The sequence below is a fragment of the Carassius gibelio genome, chromosome A13, assembly GCF_023724105.1.
Source record: "Carassius gibelio isolate Cgi1373 ecotype wild population from Czech Republic chromosome A13, carGib1.2-hapl.c, whole genome shotgun sequence".
In the NCBI taxonomy this organism is placed as follows: Eukaryota; Metazoa; Chordata; class Actinopteri; order Cypriniformes; family Cyprinidae; genus Carassius; species Carassius gibelio.
Window position 1 is genome coordinate 27,668,355 of NC_068383.1, and position 26,723 is coordinate 27,695,077.

Consider the following 26,723-nt stretch of genomic DNA (forward strand, 5'->3'; position numbering starts at 1 on the left):
ATGACGGTGGTGGTGGTAGATCCGTGAGAGGTGAAGATAATCCGTGTGAGAGAGGAACAATCCAGAGATGACCGAACAAGAGACAAGCAAGAGCAGGAACATGAGAATCAGGACAGACATCTAACACGGAGGACCTCAATCAACGATCTGACAAACAAGAGACGAAAGACAGGGTGTTAAATAGGCAGTTGGAATGAGATGCACCTGCCGCTGGTCAGACGATCAGCGGCAACACCCACATGAAACAATCAACATGACGTAACATGAATACAGCTGGAGACGGTGCATTCATGAACCGTGACAGCGCGTGGGTGTGGTCACATTAGATATAATGAAGGGAGACGTGAAAGACTGGACATCTTTATTTTATAAATCCACAAAGCTTTGTTGTTATTATGTCTGCATACAAATAAAAGACCCTTTACAGGTTCACTTGATGTATTGCTCTTATTTTTACGATCAAAACTGAAAGTGTAATTTAAGTTCTTTTCGGGGTTACCAGGAGAAAATGCCTCATTACACGTGTACGCCTGAATTGACTCTAGAGGGTTAAATAGGCAGAACACAAACAAGATAATAACCAGCAGGTGGGAGAAATCAGGTCCTAATTAGTGGTAACCCAAAGAGTTCTACAACGGCTGGGCCACCTAGTGGATGGGAGAGTCATTAAACCTCATGAGTGTCAGTGCCAGCTAATGGTTGGGAGAGTCATTACAAGAGAAGCAACTAGAGGCTGGAGCTTTACACCGACTATCCATTTTGCACCTATGAATTAGTCGTGGAACTACAAAATATCACAAAATAGAGGTTTATTGATGCAAATGCTACATGACTTTGACATGTTTTAATAGGGATAAGCGCTGAATACTGAAGTCTCATTCAAAGCTGGAGTGGAGGGAGTTGCCATGGATTAGGGGAGACAAAAACAACTGATAAACTTTAAATCTCTATCTCTTGTTACTATTTTCACTGCTTTCAGGTAAGTTTAGTCTCTAAAATAACACAAATATCACATACAACTGTTCCAGACACTTTCTTACATGTTACCGACATGATTCTGTTGAATATTTACTTAACAGAAAACTTTGAAAGAGACCGTTAGCATCTCTACTGTTTTCAGGTGAGGTAAGCTAACTCTATAGCTTGAGCTCTTTTTAATGAGGGTTTGGGGTTTTAATCACATCTTTATGTGTAGATAAGATGTTTTGATAGCTTTGTAAAGGGTTTGCTGTCAGTTAGTCAATGGTTTATTGAAAGTTGTCTAACTTATTTAGCCTTAAGTATGCGCTATACTGTTAATTTGTGATTTCACCTACAGGGAGAGTGAATTAACTGAATCTAATGTTATTTTAAATGTGTTTTTATCTTTCACTGTAAACAAATATTGATAAAATGTTCTTCTGTGGTTTCAGGAGTGATAATATAATCTCTCTACAACAGAAGATAAGCTCCAAAATGTTAAAGTTTCTGAAGGGAGCTGCTGACAGAAATGCAGGTAACACAGGTAAGCTGAGAAAGCTCTTTGATTACGTTCATATGCATTTTCTCACAACATATTTTCTTATATCACCATGCATCTGTTGTATTAGTCATTTTAGAAAGGTTTTGACATCCAAACCTGAGTGTCACAAACCTAAAACCACTAATGTTAATTCTGTTATTTTAAGAAACTGGTGTGTGTGTGTGTGTTTAAAACTCACCATCAACCATCCAGTTAGGCACATCAACCATAACTCCTTCAAAAACAGCCAGAAACCTTGGAGTTATGATTGATGATCAGCTAACTTTCTCAGACTACACTGCTAAAACTGTCCGGTCCTGCAGAATTGCTTTATTCAACATCAAGATCAGGCCCTTTATTTCGGAACATGCTGCACAACTCCTTGTTCAAGCTCTTGTTCTGTCCAGGCTGGACTTCTGCAATGCTCTCTTGTATTTATATTAAAAATCATAAAAATGCCCATTGACTTTCATTGACAGGATGTTCAGATGACCCAAGCTCCAAATCCCATTAGACTCAATCAAGCTTTGATGCTAATCAATTTAAACTCATTCAAACTCATCTAATCTATCTATCTATCTATCTATCTATCTATCTATCTATCTGACTATTTCTATCTATCTATCTATCTATCTATCTATCTATCTATCTATCTATCTATCTATCTATCTGACTAATTCTATCTATCTGTCTATCTATCTATCTATCTATCTATCTATCTATCTATCTATCTATCTATCTATCTATCTATCATAGATCATAGATCATAAATCATGGTAAACTATGGTAAATCATGCTAGAATCAGTAAATCATACTTGAACATGGTAAATCGTGGTATACTATAGTAAATCATGGTAATGTCACGCTGCCAGTCTTTGTTTTCCTGGGTGTTCCCTAATGAGCTCACTTCCCCTTAGGCACTTCACCATAGGCACTTTAATTCCGCTAGTCTGGTTGTGTCTTCACAGTAATTGCACTCCAATTAGAATCGCACAGGTGTTGACAATACTCTGTCATTAGTTTCCCTATATAGAGCTGTCTTTCTCTGTTGTCTTCATGGAGTCCTTACCCTATGTGTCTCATGCTCTCGTTCCCCCGAGACTTCCTCTACCTTCTCATTCTTCCAAGTTCCCCGTTTCATCCGGTTCCCTCTTTTGGTTACGTTTGTCTCTCATGACTGTTTATTTTTGTAGTTACCCCTCTGTTTAAATAAAAACCCTTACCTGCATTTGGATCTACCCTCTCTTTGTGTTTTCCCAAACCCAACCGTGACAGAAGGACTCCATCATGCCTAGATCCAGCGGTGTGAGATTTCGAATCGGTTCCCCAGCCACCATGGAGGAACGGAGGGGGAGAGTCCGGAACTTAACCACCCTTCATCAAGAGGGAAGGGAGGTGGGTGGCCTGGCGCAATTGTTTTGGACTTTGGCAGTCGGGTTAGGTTACAATGATGCAGCACTAAAGGATTGGTTTAATAATTGCCTGGATGATCCTTTACCTCAATGGGAGATGAAGGGGTTAGAGATCCTGGACTTTTGGGGGTTTACCAATTACCTGCACCATCGTGCTCAGTGGAATGCAACAACCACACCAGAGTTTCCAGACAAGGCTGCCAGCTCAGCCCCACAACCCAAGATGGCCACCAGCCCAGCCCCACAGCCCAAGATGGCCGCCAGCCTAGCGCCACAGCTCAAGATGGCCGCCAGCCCAGCACCACAGCACAAGATGGCCGACTCAACGCCACCGACTCTCCATCGTAGAGGGCGGAGGAGGAGACAGGCAGCTACTGTTCCTCAGGACCCGGAGAACGTTCCCGAGCGGGCGGCTGCCGTCCATGAGGCCATTCCCGATGTGGTGCCCGCTGCTGTTCCGGAGGCGGTGGCCGAGGCTGTTCCCGATGCGGTGCCCGCTGCTGTTCCGGAGACCGAGGCGGTGGCCGAGGCCGTTCCCGATGCGGTGCCCGCTAATGTTCCGGAGGCCGAGGCGGTGCCCGATGCAGTCTCCAAGGCGGTGCCCGATGCAGTTCCCGAGGCGGTGCCCGATGCTGTTTCCGAGGCCGAGGCTGTTCCCGAGAAGGTGCTCGATGCTGTTCGAGAGGCTGAGGCAATGCCCGATGCTGTTCCCGATGTGGTGCCCGCTGCGGTTCTGGAGGCCGAGGCGGTACCCGCTGCTGTTCCGGAGGCCGAGGCGGTGGCCGAGGCTGTTCCCGATGCGGTGCCCGCTGCTGTTCTGGAGGCCGAGGCGGTGCCCGCTGCTGTTCCGGAGGCCGAGGCGGTGACCGAAGCCGTTCCCGATGCGGTTCCCGTTGCTGTTCCGGAGGCCGGGGCGGTGGCCGAGGTCGTTCCCGATGCGGTGCCCGCTGCTGCTCCGGAGGCCGAGGCTGTTCCCGAGGCGGTGCCTGATGCAGTTCCCGAGGCGGTGCCCGATGCAGTTCCCGAGGCGGTGCCCGATGCAGTTCCCGAGGCGGTGCCCGATGCTGTTCCCGAGGCGGTGCCCGCTAATGTTCCGGAGGCCGAGGCGGTGCCCGATGCAGTCTCCGAGGCGGTGCCCGATGCAGTTCCCGAGGCGGTGCCCGATGCTGTTTCCGAGGCCGAGGCTGTTCCCGAGAAGGTGCTCGATGCTGTTCGAGAGGCCGAGGCAATGCCCGATGCTGTTCCCGATGTGGTGCCCGCTGCGGTTCTGGAGGCCGAGGCGGTACCCGCTGCTGTTCCGGAGGCCGAGGCGGTGGCCGAGGCCGTTCCCGATGCGGTTCCCGTTGCTGTTCTGGAGGCCGAGGCGGTGCCCGCTGCTGTTCCGGAGGCCGAGGCGGTGACCGAAGCCGTTCCCGATGCGGTTCCCGTTGCTGTTCCGGAGGCCGAGGCGGTGCCCGATGCTGTTCCCGAGGCGGTGCCCGATGCAGTTTCCGAGGCGGTGCCCGAGGCAGTTCCCGAGGCGGTGCCCGAGGCAGTTCCCGAGGCGGTGCCCGATGCAGTTCCCGAGGCGGTGCCCGATGCTGTTCCCGAGGCGGTGCCCGATGCTGTTCCCGAGGCGGTGCCCGATGCAGTTCCCGAGGCGGTGCCCGATGCTGTTCCCGAGGCGGTGCCCGATGCAGTTCCCGAGGCGGTGCCCGATGCTGTTCCCGAGGCGGTGCCCGATGCTGTTCCCGAGGCGGTGCCCGATGCTGTTCCCGAGGCGGTGCCCGATGCAGTTCCCGAGGCGGTGCCCGATGCTGTTCCCGAGGCGGTGCCCGATGCAGTTCCCGAGGCGGTGCCCGATGCAGTTCCCGAGGCGGTGCCCGATGCAGTTCCCGAGGCGGTGCCCGATGCTGTTCCCGAGGCGGTGCCCGATGCAGTTCCCGAGGCGGTGCTCGATGCTGTTCCCGAGGCGGTGCTCGATGTTGTTCCCGAGGCGGTGCCCGATGCAGTTCCCGAGGCGGTGCCCGAGGCTGTGCCCGAGGCTGTTCCCGAGGCGGTGCCCGATGCTGTTCCCGAGGCGGTGCCCGATGCTGTTCCCGAGGCGGTGCTCGATGCAGTTCCCGAGGCTGTTCCCGAGGCGGAGCCCGATGCTGTTCCCGAGGCGGAGCCCGATGCTGTTCCCGAGGCGGAGCCCGATGCTGGTCCCGAGGCGGTGCCCGATGCTGGTCCCGAGGCGGTGCCCGATGCAGTTCCCGAGGCGGTGCCCGATGCTGTTCCCGAGGCGGTGCTCGATGTTGTTCCCGAGGCGGTGCCCGATGCAGTTCCCGAGGCGGTGCTCGATGTTGTTCCCGAGGCGGTGCCCGAGGCGGTGCCCGATGCGGTGCCCGAGGCGGTGCCCGATGCAGTTCCCGAGGCGGTGCCCGATACAGTTCCCGAGGCGGTGCCCGATGCAGTTCCAGAGGCGGTGCCTGATACAGTTCCCGAGGCGGTGACCACAAGGCCGTGGTGGTCTTCTACTCCGCCCTGGGGGACTCTGGCGGTGACCACGAGGACGTGGTGGTCGTCCGCTCCACCCTGGGGGACTCGGGCGGTGACCACGAAGACGTGGTGGTCGTCCGCTCCGCTCTGGGGGACTCCGGCGGTGACCATGAGGACGTGGTGGTCTTCTGCTCCGCCCTGGTGGACTCCGGCCTCGACCACAAAGACGTGGTGGTCTTCCGCTCCGCCCTGGAGGGCTTTGACTTTGACCACAAGGCCGTGGTGGTTTTCCGCTCCGCCCTGGTGGACTCCGGCCTCGACCACAAAGATGTGGTGGTCATCTGCTCCGTCCTGGTGGACGCCTCAACATGCCCTTCATGGACTTATGTTTTGTGTTTTTTGAATTCTGTTTCTGTCTGTTCCTTTTAGTTTAGTCTGGCCCTCCTTCCCTCCCCCTGAGCCTCCACCTGCCCGCCTCCCTCCTGGACTCCTTGTTTTGTGTTGCACCTTTCCATTCCTCCTGGTTGCTCCTGTCCCTGTTTTCTGTCCCTCCGTCCCTCCCCCTGGTCCGCCGCCGTTCCACCTCCCTCCTGCCTCTTTTTCTGTTGGGGTTTTCCTGGGTTTAGGTGGAGCATCTGGTAGCTGCTCCGTAGGGAGGGGGTAATGTCACGCTGCCAGTCTTTGTTTTCCTGGGTGTTCCCTAATGAGCTCACTTCCCCTTAGGCACTTCACCATAGGCACTTTAATTCCGCTAGTCTGGTTGTGTCTTCACAGTAATTGCACTCCAATTAGAATCGCACAGGTGTTGACAATACTCTGTCATTAGTTTCCCTATATAGAGCTGTCTTTCTCTGTTGTCTTCATGGAGTCCTTACCCTATGTGTCTCATGCTCTCGTTCCCCCGAGACTTCCTCTACCTTCTCATTCTTCCAAGTTCCCCGTTTCATCCGGTTCCCTCTTTTGGTTACGTTTGTCTCTCATGACTGTTTATTTTTGTAGTTACCCCTCTGTTTAAATAAAAACCCTTACCTGCATTTGGATCTACCCTCTCTTTGTGTTTTCCCAAACCCAACCGTGACAGGTAAACTATGGTAAATTGTGGTAAATAATGGTAAACTATGGTAAATCATGGTAAACTATGGTAAATCGTGGTAAACTATGGTAAATCATGCTAGAATCATAGTAAATCATACTTGAACATGGTAAATCATGGTATACCATAGTAAATAATGGTACACTATGGTAAATCATGGTAAATCGTGGTAAATAATGGTAAACTATAGTAAATCATGGTAAACTATGGTAAATCGTGGTAAACTATGGTAAATCATGCTAGAATCATAGTAAATCATACTTGAACATGGTAAATCATGGTATACCATAGTAAATAATGGTACACTATGGTAAATCATGGTAAATCATGGTAAACTATGGTAAATCGTGGTAAACTATGGTAAATCATGGTAAACTATGATAAATCATGCTAGAATCAGTAAATCACACTTGAACATGGTAAATAATGGTATACTATAGTAAATCATGGTAAACTATGGTAAATCGTGGTAAATCATGGTAAACTATGGTAAATCGTGGTAAATAATGGTAAACTATGGTAAATCATGGTAAACTATGGTAAATCATGCTAGAATCAATAAATCATACTTGAACATGGTAAATCGTGGTATACTATAGTAAATCATGGTAAACAACGGTAAATCGTGGTAAACTATGGTAAATCATGCTAGAATCAGTAAATCATACTTGAACATGGTAATTCATGGTATACTATAGTAAATCATGGTAAACTATGGTAAATTGTGGTAAATCATGGTAAACTATGGTAAATCGTGGTAAATAATGGTAAACTATGGTAAATCATGGTAAACTATGATAAATCATGCTAGAATCAGTAAATCATACTTGAACATGGTAAATAATGGTATACTATAGTAAATCATGGTAAACTATGGTAAATCGTGGTAAATCATGGTAAACTATGGTAAATAATGGTAAACTATGGTAAATCATGGTAAACTATGGTAAATCATGCTAGAATCAGTAAATCATACTTGAACATGGTAATTCATGGTATACTATAGTAAATCATAGTAAACTATGGTAAATCGTGGTAAATCATGGTAAACTATGGTAAATCGTGGTAAACTATGGTAAATCATGCTAGAAACATGCTAGTTGAATGCTAGTCATGCTAGAAACATGCTAGCAACATGCTAATCATGCTATAATCATGCTAGCATCATGCTAGTCGCATGCTAGTCATGGTAGAAACATCCTAGCAACATGCTAATCATGTTAGCAAACATGCTATTCTCATGCTAGAAACATTCTAATCATGCTAGAAACATGCTAATCATGCTAGAAACATGCTAGCGACATGCTAGCAAAATGCTAATCATGCTAGAAAAATGCTAGCAACATGCTAATCATGCTAGAAACATGCCAGTCGAATGCTAATCATGCTAGAAACATGCTAGCATCATGCTAAACATCCTAAAATCATACTAGCAAAATGCTAGTCGCATGCTACCAACATGCTAAACATGATAAAAATCATGCTAGCAACATGCTAGTCGCATGCTAGTCATGCTAGAAACATGCTAGCAAACATTCTAATCATGTTATAAAAATGGTAGCAACATGCTAATGATGATAAAATCATGCTAGCAACATGCTAGTTGCATCCTAGTAATGCTAGAAACATGCTAGCAACATGCTAATCATGCTAGAAACATGCTAGTCGCATGATAATCATGCTAGAAAAATGCTAGCATCATGCTAAACATGCTAAAATAATACTGGCAAAATGCTAGTCGCATGCTAGCAACATGCTAATCATGATAAAAATCATGCTAGCAACATGCTAGTCGCATGCTAGTCATGCTAGAAACATGCTAGCAAACATTCTAATCATGCTATAAAAATGGTAGCAACATACTAATGATGATAACATCATGCTAACAACATGCTAGTTAAATCCTAGTAATGCTAGAAACATGCTAGCAACATGCTAATCATGCTAGAAACATGCTAGTCGCATTATAATCATGCTAGAAACATGGTAACAACATGCTAAAATAATGCTAATCATGTTAGCAACATGATAGTCACATGCTAATCATGCTAGAAACATGCTAGCAACATGCTAACAACATGCAAATCATGCTAGAAACATGCTAGCGACATGCTAGCTACATGCTAATAATGCTAGGAACATGCTAACGATATGTTAACAACATGCTAATCATGCTAGAAACATGCTAGCAACATGCTAATCATGCTAGAAACATGCTAGCTACATGCTAGTCGCATGATAATCATGCTAGAAAAATGCTAGCAACATGCTAGTAATGTTAGAAAAATGTGAACAAAATGCTAGCAACATGCTAATCATGCTAGAAACATGTTAGCAACATGCTAATCATGCTAGAGACATGTTAACGACATGCTAATCATGCTAAAATCATGCTAGCAACATGCTAGTCGCATGCTAGTCATGCTACAAACATGCTAACAACATGCTAATCATGCCAGAAACATGGTAGCAACGTGCTATTCAAATGCTAATCATGCTAGAAATATACTAGCTATGTAGCTAGTATATTTCTAGCATGATTAGCATTTGAATAGCACGTTAGTCATGATAGCATTTGAATAGCATGTTAGTCATGATAACAATATGCTAGCAACATGCTATTAACATGCTAATCATGCTAGAAACATGCTAGTCATTCTAACAAAATGCTAGTAACTTGCTAATCATGCTAGAAAAATGCTAGCAACATGCTAGCAGCATGTTAATCATGCTAGAAAAATGCTAGCAACATGCTAGCGGCATGTTAATCATGCTAGAAACATGTTCGAAACATTGTAGCGACATGCTAGTCATGTTAACAACATGCTATTTGCATGCTAATCATGCTAGCAAAATGTTAGTCATGCTAGAAACATGGTAGCGACATGCTAGTCATGCTAACAACATGCTAGTAACTTGCTAATCATGCTAGAAACATGTTAGTCGCATGCATTCTTTCTGTCAAACTAATCTATCTATCATTTTCTTCTTTTGAACTAATCTATATCATTCTTTCTAACTAGTCTATCTGTCATTCTTTCTAACTAATATATCTTTCTATCTTTCAACTAATCTATAAACTTCTAACTTCTTTAAACTTCTTCAAACTTTCTGGTCAGGCTTTCTCAAGCCAACTTAAAGTATCTCTCAAAAAAACTTTTTTTTTCTAGTTTTTATTTGTAATGATATTTTTCAATATTGTTATTTTGTCTGTATTCTTGATAAATGCATACCTAGTGATCAGAAGAGATTTTTATTTGTTTGCTTGTTTGTTTTTCAAAAACATTGTAATTTTTTCCAAAATTTTGACAGGTACTGTATAACATTGTTACCTAGTGCTTATATTGCTTAAATACCATTAACTGGATGCATTTATGGCCCAAGATGCTGGGATAGGCTTCAACCCCCACGACCCTAGAGAGGATGAACTTCCCAAAAATGTTTGACTTGCTTTGATTTTGTTTCTATTCTTACTAGCTTAAAAATACCTTTCCATTATCTTTGTTTGACATTTTGCATTATTATACCTATGCTAAACCTATGAAAAATAAGAAAGTAATGAAAGTGCCTTTTTTTTTTTGTACCCAGCCTCAACCATTCATCAAAAAGACTTTGAAGGCGGGATTTCTTTGAACCACCAGTTGCAGTTTCCACGGTTTCAAAAAGGGCGTACTAGTGGATGATGGGGATACTGACACATTTTTGTCCATTTTTCATTTCAAGTACTGGTGGTTTTGATTTTGTCTGGAAGGCCTAACACTTACTAGTCAGAGCTCAGGTACCTCCTAAAATGCTGCCATAACCAAACAGAAGCAGAGAAATGTATTAAGTCATGTTATCATTAATTACTCAGACTTGACAGTGATGATTGAATCATGAAACTAATGTTTGCAGTGACTTTAAATAATGATCAATCATTGCTGTCAAGTCTAAGTACTCTACTACTTGTGCACATCCCTATTGAACACATATACTGTACACGGTATTGAGGTATGATGCAAATCACTCGCATATGCGACTAAATTTTACTCTGGGCGACTAAATTATGTCTATTGTTAGCCATTGGCTAATAAATTATTAGATTTTACTCGCCAGTGTGTGTGCTCAAGGATATTATAAGATTAGCACATTTTCACTCGCTGAACACTGACTGAGCGCTTCAGAGTTCCCTCTCCATCAAGCAATCTGTACTTTTCAGTTCATCTCAAATGGACACACAGCGCTGTATTTGCCGAGCAGTAAACTCTGTGTGAAGGCGCTCGACTCACCGTTGCTTTACTGATATCGCTGTTTCTCACACATGCAAAAAGAGAGAGCGAGGGTCTTACCACGCTGAATCTACACGTATGAATCTATACATAAACTATCATTTGTTGTATTTTCCTGTCAAAATAGTAAAGTTCATTTAGAAATAATCAACTTTTTCGAACAAGCAGAAGATATCACAGTTTTGCCGGTAGTGGGCGTAGCTAATGCACAAATGGCAATTTCATTCATTGGCTGGCACTCAGCTACCCTGTTTTGATTTCAGCAAATCAGTTTGACTGAACGCAGACAACGTGATTAATATTCATGAACCCAGCAGCTCATTGTATATTGTTAGTATGGTAGTAGAATTAGTAGTAGTGTTATCTTTTAATAATAATTAATATTACTTAATAATAAATATTACTTTTTTTTTTTACAGAAAACCTCAATGACCAAAAATATCTAAAGCATCACCGCCAGTCTTAAGTTCAGTTAAAATGAAAAATATGCATTTATACATGGTTATCAAGTTTTAGCTCTAATCACTATAGTTCTAACATTAAATAGTGCTTAATACCATAATATAATGTTTGACTGACTGATTAAGAAGCTAAGATTTAAGAAGCAGTGCCATTTTACTAAGATAAGCCATTTGGAATCATATATGTATATGTATGTGTGTGTGTGTGTGTGTGTGTGTGTGTGTGTGTGTGTGTGTGTGTGTGTGTGTGTGTGTGTGTGTGTGTGTGTGTGTAAAATAGTATACAAGTCTGGCGAGTAAACTAAAAAGTTTACTAGCCAATGGCGATTATATTGCCAAGGTGTGTGTAGAGAGTTGTGTAAACTGTAAATGCAATAAACATTTTAATCATCTTGTCATGTCATGTTAATTCTGGATCTTTTTTATTGTTGTTTTATGAACAATCCTATTAAAATAAAATTTATAGTATGATAAATGTAAGGATATTGATCTGGAAGAAATGGGGCCATAAAGAACCCTATTCATCAGTGGTTCTTTGAAGAACCTTTAATCTGTCGTGCATTATGCCACTTCACTCAGTCCTGTAGCAATGACCCTTGGGATGAGATTTCGAATACTACACTAATGCTTATAAAATGCCATGTTTATCAGTTTTGCTGGCAAAAATGTGTCAGATTAGGCTGCTATGCCGAATTTATGCTTTTTTCAAGGGAGCTGTCTATTCTGGAGGAGCAATTATTTGGCAATGCTTTCTTCAACTGTCAATAAGAAAGTGTGAAGACTTTCAAGAGATAATAAATAAATAAATAAATAAAAAACACAGGAAAACAATGCAATTCCATAGGTTAATGAATAAAAGCGAATTGGAGGATTCAACTAACCTTTAGCATTGAGCTGAGATTGAAAGTGTTTGTTAGAGCCACTTTGCACTCTAATAAATTGTGAATTCTATTCACAAAATCCATTGCTTAAACCATGTCTCACTTCAAAACACCTGCTTGATGGTATTAAGAGTAATCTAGACTGTGAGACAGTCTGAGATTTAAAGACAGAAATTTCAGTTCTATTGAACATGCTGACAAGTCTATGACACGTAAACCAAAAATTGCAAAGAAAACATTGCAAAGGTTTACGTGACCTCTTGTGCGATCTTGGCAAAAAGGGGATTGTTCTTTGGAATTTTTAAGATCTGGAGTCTTGCGCAGTCATTACTTCCTGTCGCGCACTTTGCTCTCAAGGGGCCAAGACCGCAAGAGTGGGTACATCAGTTTTACATTACAGACCAAAAGTTTGGACACACCTTCTCATTCAAAGAGTTTTCTTTATTTTCATTACTGAGAATTGTAGAGTCACACTGAAGGCATCAGGTGCTATTTGATCAAGAAGGAAAGTGATGGGGTGCTGCGCCAGATGACAGAAGGCAAAAGGGCCAACATGTGCTAAGCATCTCTCGGGGAACCGTTTCAGGTGACTACCTCTTGAAGCTCATCAAGAGAATGCCAAGAGTTATGTGCAAAGCAGTAATCAAAGCAAAAGGTGTTTCACACTTTTTTGTTATGTATATAATTCCATATATAATTCTACATGTGTTTTGATGCCTTCAGTGTGAATCTACAATTTTCATTGTCATGAAAATAAAGAAAACTCTTTGAATGAGAAGGTGTGTCCAAACTTTTGGTCTGTACTGTACATACATTCTAAATCATAAACATCTTAAAGACATTTTCTAAACATCTATTTGACATCTGAAAAGAAATGTCCAGCCACCACACCAGAGCCTCTCCACGGCCCTGGTCCTCCATTGTTCAACAGTCTGACATTGCTCCACAGTCCAGGCTTGGCATTGCCCCATGGTCCAGACTCACCACTGCACCATGGCCCTCTGCTCCATGGCCCAGGCCTGCCATTGCTCCATGGTCCAAGCCAGCCACTGTTCCACAATCCTGGTCCTGTTCCCCTTCACAGGTCTGGCCCTCTATCCTGCCCCTTGAATTTTGGTTTTATGTTAGGGGTCTGGAGCTGCCCTTAGAGGGGGATATGTAATTTGGTTTTTGGGTTTTGTTGGACTTATTTAAACAACAGGGGCCCTATTTTAATGATCTAAGCACATGGTCTAAAGCACATGGCGGAGGTGCACTCAGGGCATGTCTGAATCCACTTTTGTTAGTTTAACGAAGGGAAAATGGTTGGAGTGCCCGGGTGCATGGTCTAAATGGGTTGTCCCTATTCTCTTAACGAGTAATGGGTATTTTTTGGGCGTAATGTGCAAAAAACCAATGAGAGTCTCAACTCCTATTTCCTTTTAAAAGCCAGTTTTGCTCTTGCCATGACAGAATGCCTTCAGAGAGGAAACAGAGCTTCTTGTGTACAAGCAAATAGGTAGCCTAATAATGATACAACTATAATAGCATGTTTTGGCTTTACTCTTGTTTGTTGTTAATATTTGCAGCATGTCTAATTTTAAAATGTGTATTCTCATATATGTATAATGGTTTGGAAATTTTACATGTGCGTTTATGCATTTGGGAGATGCTTTTATCCAAGGCAACTTGAATTGCATTTCAAAGTATACATTTTATTGTTTTATCCCGGTCACTTGATAGAAGAATAACAAAGTGTGTCATTAAGAAGAACAACAAGTTTTGTTTATGATTGTGATCATCTGATGTATAAATAAATATCAGTTTGCAGTTTTAAGCAACATAAAGGACTATTTTTATACAGCTAAAATAACTGGAAGCGACTGACATGGCAAGCCTTGCACATTCAAATTGAATCTGTGCCCACTCTTATGTTAAAAATAAAGTGTTGCTCCTTTCTCTGTGATCATTAAAACCATACAAAACCACTCACTGAAAGTTTGTGGATTACATTGATTGCAATGTGTATAGCAGGGTTCTTCAATTAGGGATAATGCCCTGAAAATCCAATCAAACTTACCTCCCTGTATTTAGTAAGACCTTGATTAGTTTGCACAGTGTTGAATGTGAGGGATCCTGGTGTACAGTCTCATTATCTCTGCCTTTTATTTAGGTTCACAGAGTTCCTGGAGCCTTTTGAAAGAGTTATCCAACGTGAGGAACTATGGCTCTACAAGAACCCTCTGGTGGAATCAGACCACATCCCAAAGAGAGTCATGTTTGTAAGTATACGTCAATTTAGTACATTTCAGAACCATTGTGCACAGCTCATAATGGCTATGGTGATTAAATATGTGAAATCCACACCTTCACAAAATTCATCATTCACACGCTTCTACATTTTTCAATGTTTTATTAAATATTATGGCTAATTTGATCATGCTTCCAGATACCAATAAGACTGCATCACTTTACCTCGGCCAAACATATTTAGCATTTTGAAATCCAGCCTGTAAATGTGTCAATCACTAAGTGCACTGGTTGTTTTAGATTTTATACTACTTTTTTTTTTTCTTTTTCTTTTTCTTTTTTTTTATGATGTTATAGGTGCACAAACAAATAAATCTGACAACTAAAATGTTGTATTATCTTAAGGAAATTTGTTTGTTTGTGTGTGTGTGTGTGTGTGTGTTAGTTAAAAAGTTTGACATGGATTTATTTAAAAGTTAAGAAATATGATAAAAGGAAAAAGAACAATAACTTGGAAAAATGCTCAAATTCATATTCTCCCTTCAGATCAACAAGAATGGGAATAAACACAGATGTTTATTTTTTTAATGTTTATTGCAAAGAACAATAATTGAGATGTAAAATGCACTGGCATGATCTCACTCTTCTTTAGATTTTACATTACTTTAAATCTTATCAGTTGCATCCATCAGTTTGAGCAGTTTTGGGAGGCTAGTATGAGAATGTATATGAGCATTTAATGATCATATAAAGATTTCTTTGCTCAGTCCATTGATATTGTCCTCAGTCATAATAAAATTGCTACTAGATTTTTTTTTTTTTTTGTGTGAATTTTTACTAGACAGACTACCAAGGTTACTTTGGTCAACCAATAAATTTAGTACCATGTTTCAGTAATCATTTTGACCAACTTAACCTGGTATCCCTCATTGTAGAGATTACTTTCTGTGGATGGTCCCACAAATGTCACAGTAAAGCTTTAGAATCTTTTGAAAATGCATATCTCTATTTTTATTTTAGGAAAGCAGTATCTTGTGTCCATAGACAGCATGGAGACTGAACATATCTCAAAATAGATTCACATAATGAAGAGGCAGAAGAAGCCTTTGCTTTTTTCAGGCCAAACAGCCTTACAATAGAAAAACAGCTTTTTTTAAAATCCCAATTATGTTGGGTTTTTGTGTGAAATAGGATGCTTGAAAATTAGAAATTGTGTTCTTTTTTTCTTTACAGACAATTTCATTCCTCACCCCGTTGGCTGTGATATTTGTGGTGAAGATTATACAGAGGACAGACAAGACAGAAATTAAAGAGGCTTGTTTAGGTGAGTGCCCAAACCATAGTCAAAAGATATAGGGCCCTATTTTAACTATCTGAAACGCAAGTGTCAAAGCGCCAAGCGCAAGTAACTTTGTGGGCGGGTCTCGGCGCTGTTGCTATTTTCCCGGCGGGATAAATGGCCCTTGCGCCCGCCGCAAATCTAAAATGGGTTGGTCTGAAGTAGCTTCATTATTCATAGGTGTGGTTTGGGCGTAACGTGAAATAAACCAATCAGAGCATCATCCAACATTCCCTTTAAAAGCAGGTGCGCAAGTTCCATTATGGATTGCTATTATTATGGCGTATTTACCAGGCGCACGCCAGGAGCGGTTCACAGCCGAGGAGACTGATGTTCTTGTAAGAGCAGTGAAAGACAGAGAAGTTGTGTTGTATGGGGATGGGAGAATAATTAGCCTGAATAATTTGTAAGCTAGATTTATGCCTATTTTTTCACATCTTTGTGGCACACCACAATGATTTCCGTCATCTCATGTGTTAATATTTTTTTAGTGTAACAATTTATGATTTGCAAAAATAACTGTTGCATCTGTGTAGATTACATGAGCAAAGTGTATGCGCGTTGTGCACGCTATACATTATGGTCAAGCATGCGCCCTTAAAATAGCATAATGAACAACGCGCAACGCGCCACTGACTTTAATCTAGGTTTTTTCTGGTCAGTGGCGCAATTGTTTAATGGAACAGCAAAATAGCACAAGGGATTATTTGCGCCGGAACACGTGTCATCTCTGTTCAGTTTAAATAGTGTCTGTTTTTATTTGCAATCAAGTCAATGATATCGCTGTAGATGAAGTGACCCCAACTAAGCAAGCCAGAGGCGACAGCGGCAAGGAACCGAAACTCCATCGTTGACAGAATGGAGAAAAAAACCTTGGGAGAAACCAGGCTCAGTTGGGGGGTCAGTTCTCCTCTGACCAGACGAAAACCAGTAGTTCAATTCCAGGCTGCAGCAAAGTCAGATTGTGCAGAAGAATCATCTGTTTCCTGTGGTCTTGTCCCGGTGGTCGTCTGAGACAAGGTCTTTACAGGGGATCTGTATCTGGGGCTCTAGTTGTCCTGGTCTCCGCTGTCTTTCAGGGCAGTAGAGGTCCTTTCTAGGTGCTGATCCACCATCTGGTCTGGATACGTACTGGATCCGGGTGACTGAAGTGACCCTCTGATCTGGACACAGACTGGATCTCGTGGCCACGGTGACCTCGGAACAAGAGAGAAACAGACAAATATTAGCGTAGATGCCATTCTTCTAATGATGTAGAAAGTACGGTGTTATGTGAAGTGTTTCCGGTTCCAGTTTACCTAATTAATGCAGCCTAAAAATCCTTTAACGGATTTGGATATTAAAAGCATATTAGTATGTTATAGGTATGCCAGGTTAAAGAGATGGGTCTTTAATCTAGATTTAAACTGCAAGAGTGTGTCTGCCTCCCGAACAATGTTAGGTAGGTTATTCCAGAGTTTAGGCGCCAAATAGGAAAAGGATCTGCCGCCCGCAGTTGATTTTGATATTCTAGGTATTATCAAATTGCCTGAGTTTTGAGAACGTAGCGGACGTAGAGGAGTATAATGTAAAAGGAGCTCATTCAAATACTGAGGTGCTAAACCATTCAGGGCTTTATAAGTAATAAGCAATATTTTAAAATCTACACGATGTTTGATAGGGAGCCAGTGCAGTGTGGACGGGACCGGGCTAATATGGTCATACTTCCTGGTTCTAGTAAGAACTCTTGCTGCTGCATTTTGGACTAGCTGTAGTTTGTTTACCAAGCGTGCAGAACAACCACCCAATAAAGCATTACAATAATCTAACCTTGAGGTCATAAATGCATGGATTAACATTTCTGCATTTGACATTGAGAGCATAGGCCGTAATTTAGATATATTTTTGAGATGGAAAAATGCAGTTTTACAAATGCTAGAAACGTGGCTTTCTAAGGAAAGATTGCGATCAAGTAGCACACCTAGGTTCCTAACTGATGACGAAGAATTGACAGAGCAACCATCAAGTCTTAGACAGTGTTCTAGGTTATTACAAGCAGAGTTTTTAGGCCCTATGATTAACACCTCTGTTTTTTCTGAATTTAGCAGTAAGAAATTACTCGTCATCCAATTTTTTATATCGACTATGCATTCCATTAGTTTTTCAAATTGGCGTGATACAATGGCAGTCACATACTCAGTTGTTCCCGTGTTTTCATAAAATATACAATGAAGTATATAGGCTACATAAGAAATTAATTTTTTATTAATTATTGACAGCTTCTGTATATATTGTATTCTGTAAATATTGTACACGTGTTCACTTACGATTGACGTGACAAACTTTATTTTCCTGTTGCACAGTTACATAAACGGAGCTCTTTTCATTTTTTTTTTTAACGAATCTCTATGAACAAATAATGACTTAAACAAAATATTCTAACTTAACAATTAGCTAAAATAGTTGGAATAATTATATTGCTCCAGGTCTTCAGTTAAAAAAACTGACAAAAAGGCACAACTTACAAAAAAGGACACAAGACGAACACAGATGCATAAAAATCGTATAAATCATATTGACAGCTTCTAAGAAAAAATATTAAGATTCAAATTAGCCTACAATCAGCTAGTAATGCATAGCCTACTTTTTTATTTAGCTCTACATAGGCTAAATACATTTTGATATTCCTACTTTAAATTAAGTTAAAATCCACAGAATAATTTAATTCAGTTACAAAAAGTGATTTACATAAAGCATATTGACAGCTTCTATAAGAAATGGACATGGACATTATGGACACACACTGAGCTATAACTTGGTTAAAGTGCATGCGATTATATGGGTAAAAGTATGCATTGAATTTTTTTTTTTTAAATAAAAACAGCACTATGACTGAAAGAAACAACATGAAAGTAGCAGTGTAGCACCTTTTAGTGCTACCAATGATGTGGCTAGACTCCTAGTAGAATGAGCCACCAGGTTCCCTGGAACTGGTAAGCTCTGGGTGGAGAATGCCTGTGCAATAGTGTCCACTATCCAGTGTGAGAGACGCTGCTTCGAGATTGGTCGTCCAATACTTTTTTTATGAAAACACGGGAACAACTGAGTATGTGACTGCCATAATTCATGTGTGTGTTCAATGTATGTGTAGAGTGCTCTTACTGGGCACAGACAAGAAAGGTCAAGACCTGTAGATAAGAAATCTGGGTTAGGTTTAAACGCTCGATCAGAGACAGACACACGAGTAATCTGTTTTCCATCTCAAAAAATCGTCACATACTGACAAGGCATGGAGCATGCGCACTTTTTGCTGAACTGAAAACAGTTTTCCACGATAATCTAAGATCAGCCTGAGCCAATGGTTCAAATGGGGCATTAGTCAATGATGGAGGCGTTGTTCACCTTTAACCTGGCTTACACATAACATAAAATTTTGTACCTTTATTTAACGGTACAAAAATGGACCCTTCAAAAAGGGTACAAAACCGGCTTCGACAGGGTACAATCCTTGATATGATATATATATATATATATATATATATATATATATATATATATATATATATATATATATATATATATATATATATATATATAATTTACACACACACACACATTTATTTATTAACTTTATTGACCAAATGGGCAAACTGGCAACTTTAAAGCATATACCAGATGTGTAGAGGTTAATTAGTTACATTCATTAAGTGTTGCACAGAAACATAAAATAGTTAATAAAACACAACATCATAAAATGTACCTAGACAAACAAATATGGCGTGAAGATCGGAGTTGTGAAGCATTCATGAATGATGTTCCTCGTTGTCCCATCAGCGAGCAGGTACGGCTGTGTTGTCTCTTCTCAGCAGTCAAACTGTTCTTGTTAGTGCCTGCAGATAAAAGAGAAAAGTAACACTCAAGGTCAGCTATTTATTTTGATGACTGATTTTATTTATATTAAATGTGTTTTTCATATACCAACCATCTGGCAATATTTTGAGGCAGAAAATAGGTAGTGACAGAAATGTCCAAATGTACCTTTTTGAAGATGTTTTTCAGCTTGACAGGATGATATTTTTCCAGGTCCCTTGCAGCCTTGTGATGATGTGGGAATCAAATGAAATAGAAGACCAATGGATGCAATATCGCTGTCCATTCTAGATAACAGATATGACAAAATCAACAAAAAAATAAAATAAATGCATGAACACAGACTACAGTTACAGCAAAATACAGCAAAAATATAGATGTTCTTATTCTGAAATATAATCTCACCTTAGACAATCGGTTTCTTCCTCCTTTACAGCTGACCAGAGGTCAATTGGGTCCTTGAAGGTCCTGGGAGAAGCAGGGACTTGGCTTCTTGAAAAGAAAAAAAAAAAAAAGAAAAAACAATGACAACAACAACACAACAATTAATGACAACATCTCTCTCAGGAACCATTCTGCTAAGTTGATTGTGTAGACACACTATGGCTTTGTTCACAACCTGGCATTAGCACACATCTTGGTTGACACATATGGCCATATAAATATATATTACAGGGTTCGTTAAAAATGAATATTTAATCAGTTTACTCAGCCTTTTGTTATCTTTGTAACACAACTGAAGATATTTTAATAGAATATAAGATTTCTGTCCCTTAACTACCACTTTATTACTTCATAAAGAGATCTAATCCATAAAGAGAAGTAATTTAGATGTTTCATGTGGTTTAGTCCAAATTTTCTGTTTATGTTCCTCTTCAGTCTCTTCAGAAAATTTGGTCTGAACCACTCAATTAATTTGGATTAGTTTTATGATCTCTTTATGAACTTCTTGAAGTATTAAAGTGGTAGTTGTGTCTCATTCAAAATATTCATGTGTTCGGAAAATGAATGCAAGTCCTGCAGGTTTGGAATCACACAGAGTGGGAAATTATGACAATTTTTCTATTTTTGGGTCAGCTTACCATTTATCTTTTTGCAGTTTGATATCTTAAATTAGTAATTAGTAAATTCCAGGAGTAAACATAAACTAAAATTGTGTGCCTGCCCAGTTAAACTTTACATTTTCATATTCATTTGTGCGTTTTAAATTTCTACTGCACACAGAATAACAAATGAATGAGACAGACTCACACTTCTGGCGTCATCTTCAGCCTTCTGCTCCTTTCTTGAAGGTCTACATCACTCACACTCAGAGTCATCAGACTCACAGGAGCTTCCTTCTCTTGATACTGCAGAAGTCTGAGCCAATTCTATTGAAAAAGGATTAAAAAAAAACACTTATTTCAGTTATTTAAATAAGTAAATGTGGTGAAACAATTGTGATTACCCCTAATTATGAGTACGATGAGAACTGTCTATAAAACGGGTGTCAAATCATAAACTTTATTATTATTTTTTATATAGCCTTCATTATAGGCCAATTAAATGAAACATGCATTCAATATTCACATGGAGGCCTGAAACAATTTAAGTATTTATTTAATCTGATTATTAAATACATTTGTATTTTTACAATTTTTATTCAAGTATTACATTTGTACATAATTTTAATGAGTAACATGAGTAATAAGACATCTTAAAATGAACAGTGTACTACATTACTTGTTAATAATTTATCTATTTATTATTTATAATTTGAAAAGAAACTATAGATAGATTCAGACGTATCGCTCCATTAACACGTAACCTTGTATATCTGGAAGCATTTGGGACACGATTTAAGCATTTGGGCCACGGACTGTACTTCTTTCTCCTACAGGTGAGGTGCTGGGCTGCACGTACTTTCACGATACTTAAATAAACGTAACGTTAATTGTCTTAAATTAAGAAAAACTTGATGATAGCGGGTTTGTGTCTTGATGCAGATATAAAATGACATGATATTCAGCACTGAGAACAAGCAACGCAAGACAGTGGCGAATATAAGTTTTTAAACGTGCTTTAGTCTCAGAGTTTTGCTTTAGATAACGTCCATCAAATGACTGGTAAATGTCCCTCGTTATAGCAGCTCTGGCTGCAGAAAGACTGCACATCTGCAGCGGCGAGACAGACACTTCAACACAGTGTTATGAGTCACAAAAACGAATTTGTTATTAGCGGGTAATGAAATGCTGCACTCAATGCTTTCAACACAAATACATTTACCATTTGATGAATTCTCTCATTTGAGTAGAAAACCTAATGAATGTAAATTTAGCTACTTCAGTCTTCGGTGCCAGACTCCAGTAAACCCAGGCCTCAGCGGGAACAGAGGCGAGAGGACGTGTCGACCAGCAGAAATGAAAGAACCGTAAAGCATAAATGACTTACATTGTAAGCACATTCCAAAAAGTTATTTTACACGTAACGTTAATTACCTTTTTTCAGGAAACCGAATGATGAGATACTTTAACGCTTCTGTAACTGACATTTCTGCAACTCACGATCATCATTAAACCTGACAAAAACAATCGCAGTTAGTAATTTCTAAATGTACTACCAGATTCTCTCCACGTCTTTGCTGAACTACCAGAGCCTCTCTTGCCTATCCCGACTTGCTCTCCTGTGTCATCGATCCCACTGTTGTGGTCCTTGGTGCTGCCCTGGTGGGCTCCTGTCTTGACCACACGGCTGTGGTGGTCTTCTGCGCTGCCCTGGTGGGCTTCTGTCTCGACCGCACAGTTGTGGTGGTCTTCTACGCCACCCTGGTGGGCTTTTGTCTCGTCCGCACAGATGTGGTGGTCTTCTGTGCCGCCCTGGTGGGCTTCTGTCTCATTCGCACGGATGTGGTGGTCTTCTGCGCCGCCCTGGTGGGCTTCAGTCTCGACCGCACGGTTGTGGTGGTCTTCTGCGCCACCCTGGTGGGCTTCTGTCTCATCCGCACGGATGTGGTGGTCTTCTGCACCGCCCTGGTGGGTTTCTGACTCAACCGCATGGCTCCAATTCCACCTTGCTCCAGCCTGGATTCCTGCCCTGTTGGTTCGGTCCTGGGCCACTGAACTTTCTTTTCTTTCATGGACTTGTGTTTTGTTGTTGTTGTTTTTTTGTTGTTTTTTTGGCACTTCCTGTCTCTGTTACCCTCTATTACCTGGCCCTCCGTCCCTCCCCCTGATCATCCGCCGGTCCACCTCCCTCCTGGGTTCCTTGTTTTTGTTTTTCTTTCTGTTTAACTCTATGGACCTGACCCTCCGTCCCTCCCCCTGATCCTCCGCTGGTCCACCTCCCCCCTGGTCTCTGTGTTCCTTGGTCTCTTCTTGGGTTCGGGTGGAGCATCTGGTAGCTGCTCCATGGAGGAGGGAGTAATGTCACGCTGTCTGGTCTCTGTTTCCCTGAGTCTCTACTAGGGGTCTCACTTACCCATAGCCACCTCACCATAAGCACTACAATTCCCACTAAGCCTTGTCCATTCATTCTCTCCACGTCTCTGCTGAACTACCAGAGCCTCTCTTGTCTATCCAGACTTGCTCTCCTGTGTCATCAATCCCACTGTTGTGGTCCTCGGCGCTGCCCTGGTGGGCTCCGGTCTTGACCACACGGCTGTGGTGGTCTTCTGCGCTGTCCTGGTGGGCTTCTGTCTCGACCGCACAGTTGTGGTGTTCTTCTGCGGCGCCCTGGTGGGCTTTTGTCTCGTCCGCACAGATGTGGTGGTCTTCTGCGCCGCCCTGGTGGGCTTCTGTCTCGCCCGCACAGATGTGGTGGTCTTCTGCGCCGCCCTGGTGGGTTTCTGACTCAACCGCATGGGTCCAATTCCACCTTGCTCCACCCTGGATTCCTGCCCTGTTGGTTCGGTCCTGGGCCACTGAACTTTCTGTTCTTTCATGGACTTGTGTTTTGTTGTTGTTGTTTTTTTTTCTGACTTTGCTGCAGCCTGGAATTGAACTACTGGTTTCGTCTGGTCAGAGGAGAACTGGCCCCCCAACTGAGCCTGGTTTCTCCCAAGGTTTTTTTCTCCATTCTGTCACCGATGGAGTTTCGGTTCCTTGCCGCTGTCGCCTCTGGCTTGCTTAGTTGGGGTCACTTCATCTACAGCGATATCATTGACTTGATTGCAAATAAAAACAGACACTATTTAAACTGAACAGAGATGACATAACTGAATTCAATGATGAACTGCCTTTAACTATCATTTTGCATTATTGAGACACTGTTTTCCAAATGAATGTTGTTCAGTGCTTTGACGCAATGTATTTTGTTTAAAGCACTATATAAATAAAGGTGATTGATTGATTGATTTTTTTGTTTTTGTTTGGCACTTCCTGTCTCTGTTACCCTGATCATCCACTGGTCCACCTCCCTCCTGGGTTCCTTGTTTTTGTTTTTCTTTTTGTTTCCCTCTATGGACCTGGCCCTCCGTCCCTCCTCCTGATCCTCCCCTCGGTCTCTGTGTTTCTTGGTCTCTTCTTGGGTTCAGGTGGAGAATCTGGTAGCTGCTCCATGGAGGAGGGGGTAATGTCACGCTGTCTGGTGTCTATTTCCCTGAGTCTCTACTAGTGGTCTCACTTACCCATAGCCACCTCACCATAGGCACTACAATTCCCACTAAGCCTTGTCCCTTCATCACAGTAATTGAGCTCCTGTTAATTGCACTCAGGTATCTTCACTTGTTAGTCATTATCCTCCCTATATTAACCAGTCTTTTGTCTGCATGGAGTCCTTACTTTCCGTCACCTGGTTGCCTCGCGTTCCTAGTTTTCGAGTTCCTGTTCCTGTTCCTTTGTTTGTTTGTTTGTTTGTTTGTTTCTGTTTTGGACTGATGTTTGGTTACGACCCCGGCTTGTTTTGACTCTGATTTTGCATCACCCAATAAATCTCACACTGCACTTGGATCTCTCGTCTGCTGTGTTCCCGGACGTGACACTTTCGGACTTTCGAAACAAGCACTGCTTGTTCACATCATCTTGTTTTGGATATGAATAAATTGTCCTGTCATACGTAGACTATCTAGTGTCTTTGCCCATGTGCACACACATACAGAGCATGCACACAGAAAAAGTAATTTAAAATAAATCTGATTAAAAAATAAATCATACTTGATCTATCAGCCAGATGCACATAAAAATGCATGCGCTCTTATTTCAGTGTTGTTGTTAATGTTGAGGTTGTATTTTAGCTTCATAAATTTAGTTTAACTGCCCTGTTAAAGAGGGCAATTTTTACCATTCAACAAAACTGTGTGGATGTATTTTAGATGCTTACATTATTCTTGCTCCATCCATGCAATAATTCTATGATTCAACTGAGTTTTCTATGTACTTAATACTGCTGTGTTCTCTGGTTATATCAATTGTATGACCCATTTCAGGAGCTAACAAAATTATGATTTAGAATCAGACATCAGTTGTGAAGGTAACCATTGCTGTGAAGGACAAATTATAGTGGATGGTTTAAGGCTGATATCAGATTGGAAAAGTCATTTACAGTAACTATGAATTCTGTCTAGGTAAAAAAGTAACTATTAATCTGCCTGTCTCTTGTTTTTTTCTGTTTTGCAGCAGTATCTCTCACACTAGCTTTGAATGGCGTCTTCACAAATACAATCAAGTTGATCGTTGGCAGGTAATGTTTTCCTGTTTTCACCAGAACACTTCTGACCAGAAGGAATCTGGTTTAAAATTAGCATTCAGCTGAGCTGCTTTTATACACTTAACATTCCTTATTATATTTACATTCCTCACTCCCCTCTAAATAAAAAAAATATTGTGAATAGAGATATGTAATAGAACATCCATACCTTGAAAACATCCATCCATTCAATCTTAAAACTTGCAGGCAGTGGGGTACCCTGGAAGAATGGCCAGTAGGACATTATATAAGCATCCACACTGTACATAAAGAGCTATTTTTTATTTGTTCTGTCATTCATAATCATGATTTTACCATTGGTGTTGATCTTGATCACAGGCCAAGGCCAGACTATTTCCACCGTTGTTTCCCTGACGGACAGATGAATGCAAAGATGCTGTGTACTGGAGAGCCAGACCTAGTGTCTGAGGGCCGGAAAAGTTTTCCCAGCAGCCATTCCTCCTGTAAGTGCCAGTGTCTACATTTAATGACTTTACTTTGAATGTTAGGTTTGTTTTCCAGTAAAGGAAAGTTAGAGCAGAGGTGCAAAAAAAAAAAAAAAAAAACATTCTAACAGTTCATAAATCAATGATTGATCAGCATCAGATTGAATACCATAATGCTCTTAAAGCTGCAAAAATGACATATTATTCTACAATTATTAGCAGTGGCATCTATAATTCCAGAGCTCTGTTTAGAACAGTTAATAATCTTATTAAACCTCCTTTCCACAACAGTGTAATGAGTTTCTCAATTACTTTATCATCTAAAATTGAGAATATCTATAATTTTATTGCCGGTGAACTTGCTTCAGAATTTGTTGAGCTGCATCCTCCAAATCTCTCTGACTATGTCTTCGCAAGTTTCTATGCTTATTTATATATATATATATATATATTATTATTATTATTATTATTATTATTATTCAAGCTTTTGAAATTGACAGGGTTTAAACACAGTTGGCACATCTGAGCTAATACAAAATGCCCAGGTGACTATAAATTTGAATTCTCTACAAAGTACACATTAAAGTACATTATATAAAAAATTTTTTTTTTTTTTAAATAAATAAATAATAATAATAATAATAATAATAATAATAATATATGCAACGTAGAATAAGCATACCAATATATTACATCACCATTGGGTAATTATTCAGTCTTTCCATGCCAGGTTCTGTATTCCCAGCTCTAGCAGATGTGTCTCTCCCGCCCAAAGATAATTGAAGAAAGGGTACCATATTTTATAAAATTTAAAAGGTTTATCTTTTAATTCTGTTGAAAAAGCTTCATATGGAATAAGGCCTTTGGCCGTGTTAATCCACTGTGCTATTGATGGGGGTTTGCCTGTTATCCAACAAACAAGTATGCATTTGCGGACACATTGGTGTAGGATTTGAAGAAGGTGGGCCCCCTGGAATTTGGATGGGAGTTCTTGGTTCATACCAAGTAAACATATCTTTGGTCCTAATTGTAATTGTAAATGAAAATGTTGTTGATTCTGATTTTATTTCCAAACTTGTTTTGTCAATGAATTCAACTACTTGTATATACTGGATCCTTTCC

The 26,723-nt window shown here is 41.1% G+C and overlaps 1 protein-coding gene across 1 annotated transcript; it reads left to right on the forward strand.

Moving 5' to 3' along the window:
* On the forward strand, positions 1-26,384 carry LOC128026715 (phospholipid phosphatase 4-like). Its single transcript, XM_052613972.1, has 6 exons — positions 1-23; positions 14,230-14,338; positions 15,540-15,630; positions 25,086-25,149; positions 25,495-25,619; positions 26,347-26,384. The coding sequence occupies exons 1-6, from the start codon at positions 1-3 to the stop codon at positions 26,382-26,384; spliced, it is 450 nt and encodes a 149-aa protein (XP_052469932.1).
* The last annotated feature ends 339 nt before the right edge of the window (positions 26,385-26,723 follow it).

Bases quoted from the DNA above. Each gene is read 5' to 3' on its own strand.
- LOC128026715 (XM_052613972.1), top strand. From the start codon at position 1: ATGACGGTGGTGGTGGTAGATCC. The intron at 15,631-25,085 runs GTGAGTGCCCAA...TCTGTTTTGCAG, and splicing joins AATTAAAGAGGCTTGTTTAG to CAGTATCTCTCACACTAGCT. The intron at 25,150-25,494 runs GTAATGTTTTCC...TCTTGATCACAG, and splicing joins ATCAAGTTGATCGTTGGCAG to GCCAAGGCCAGACTATTTCC.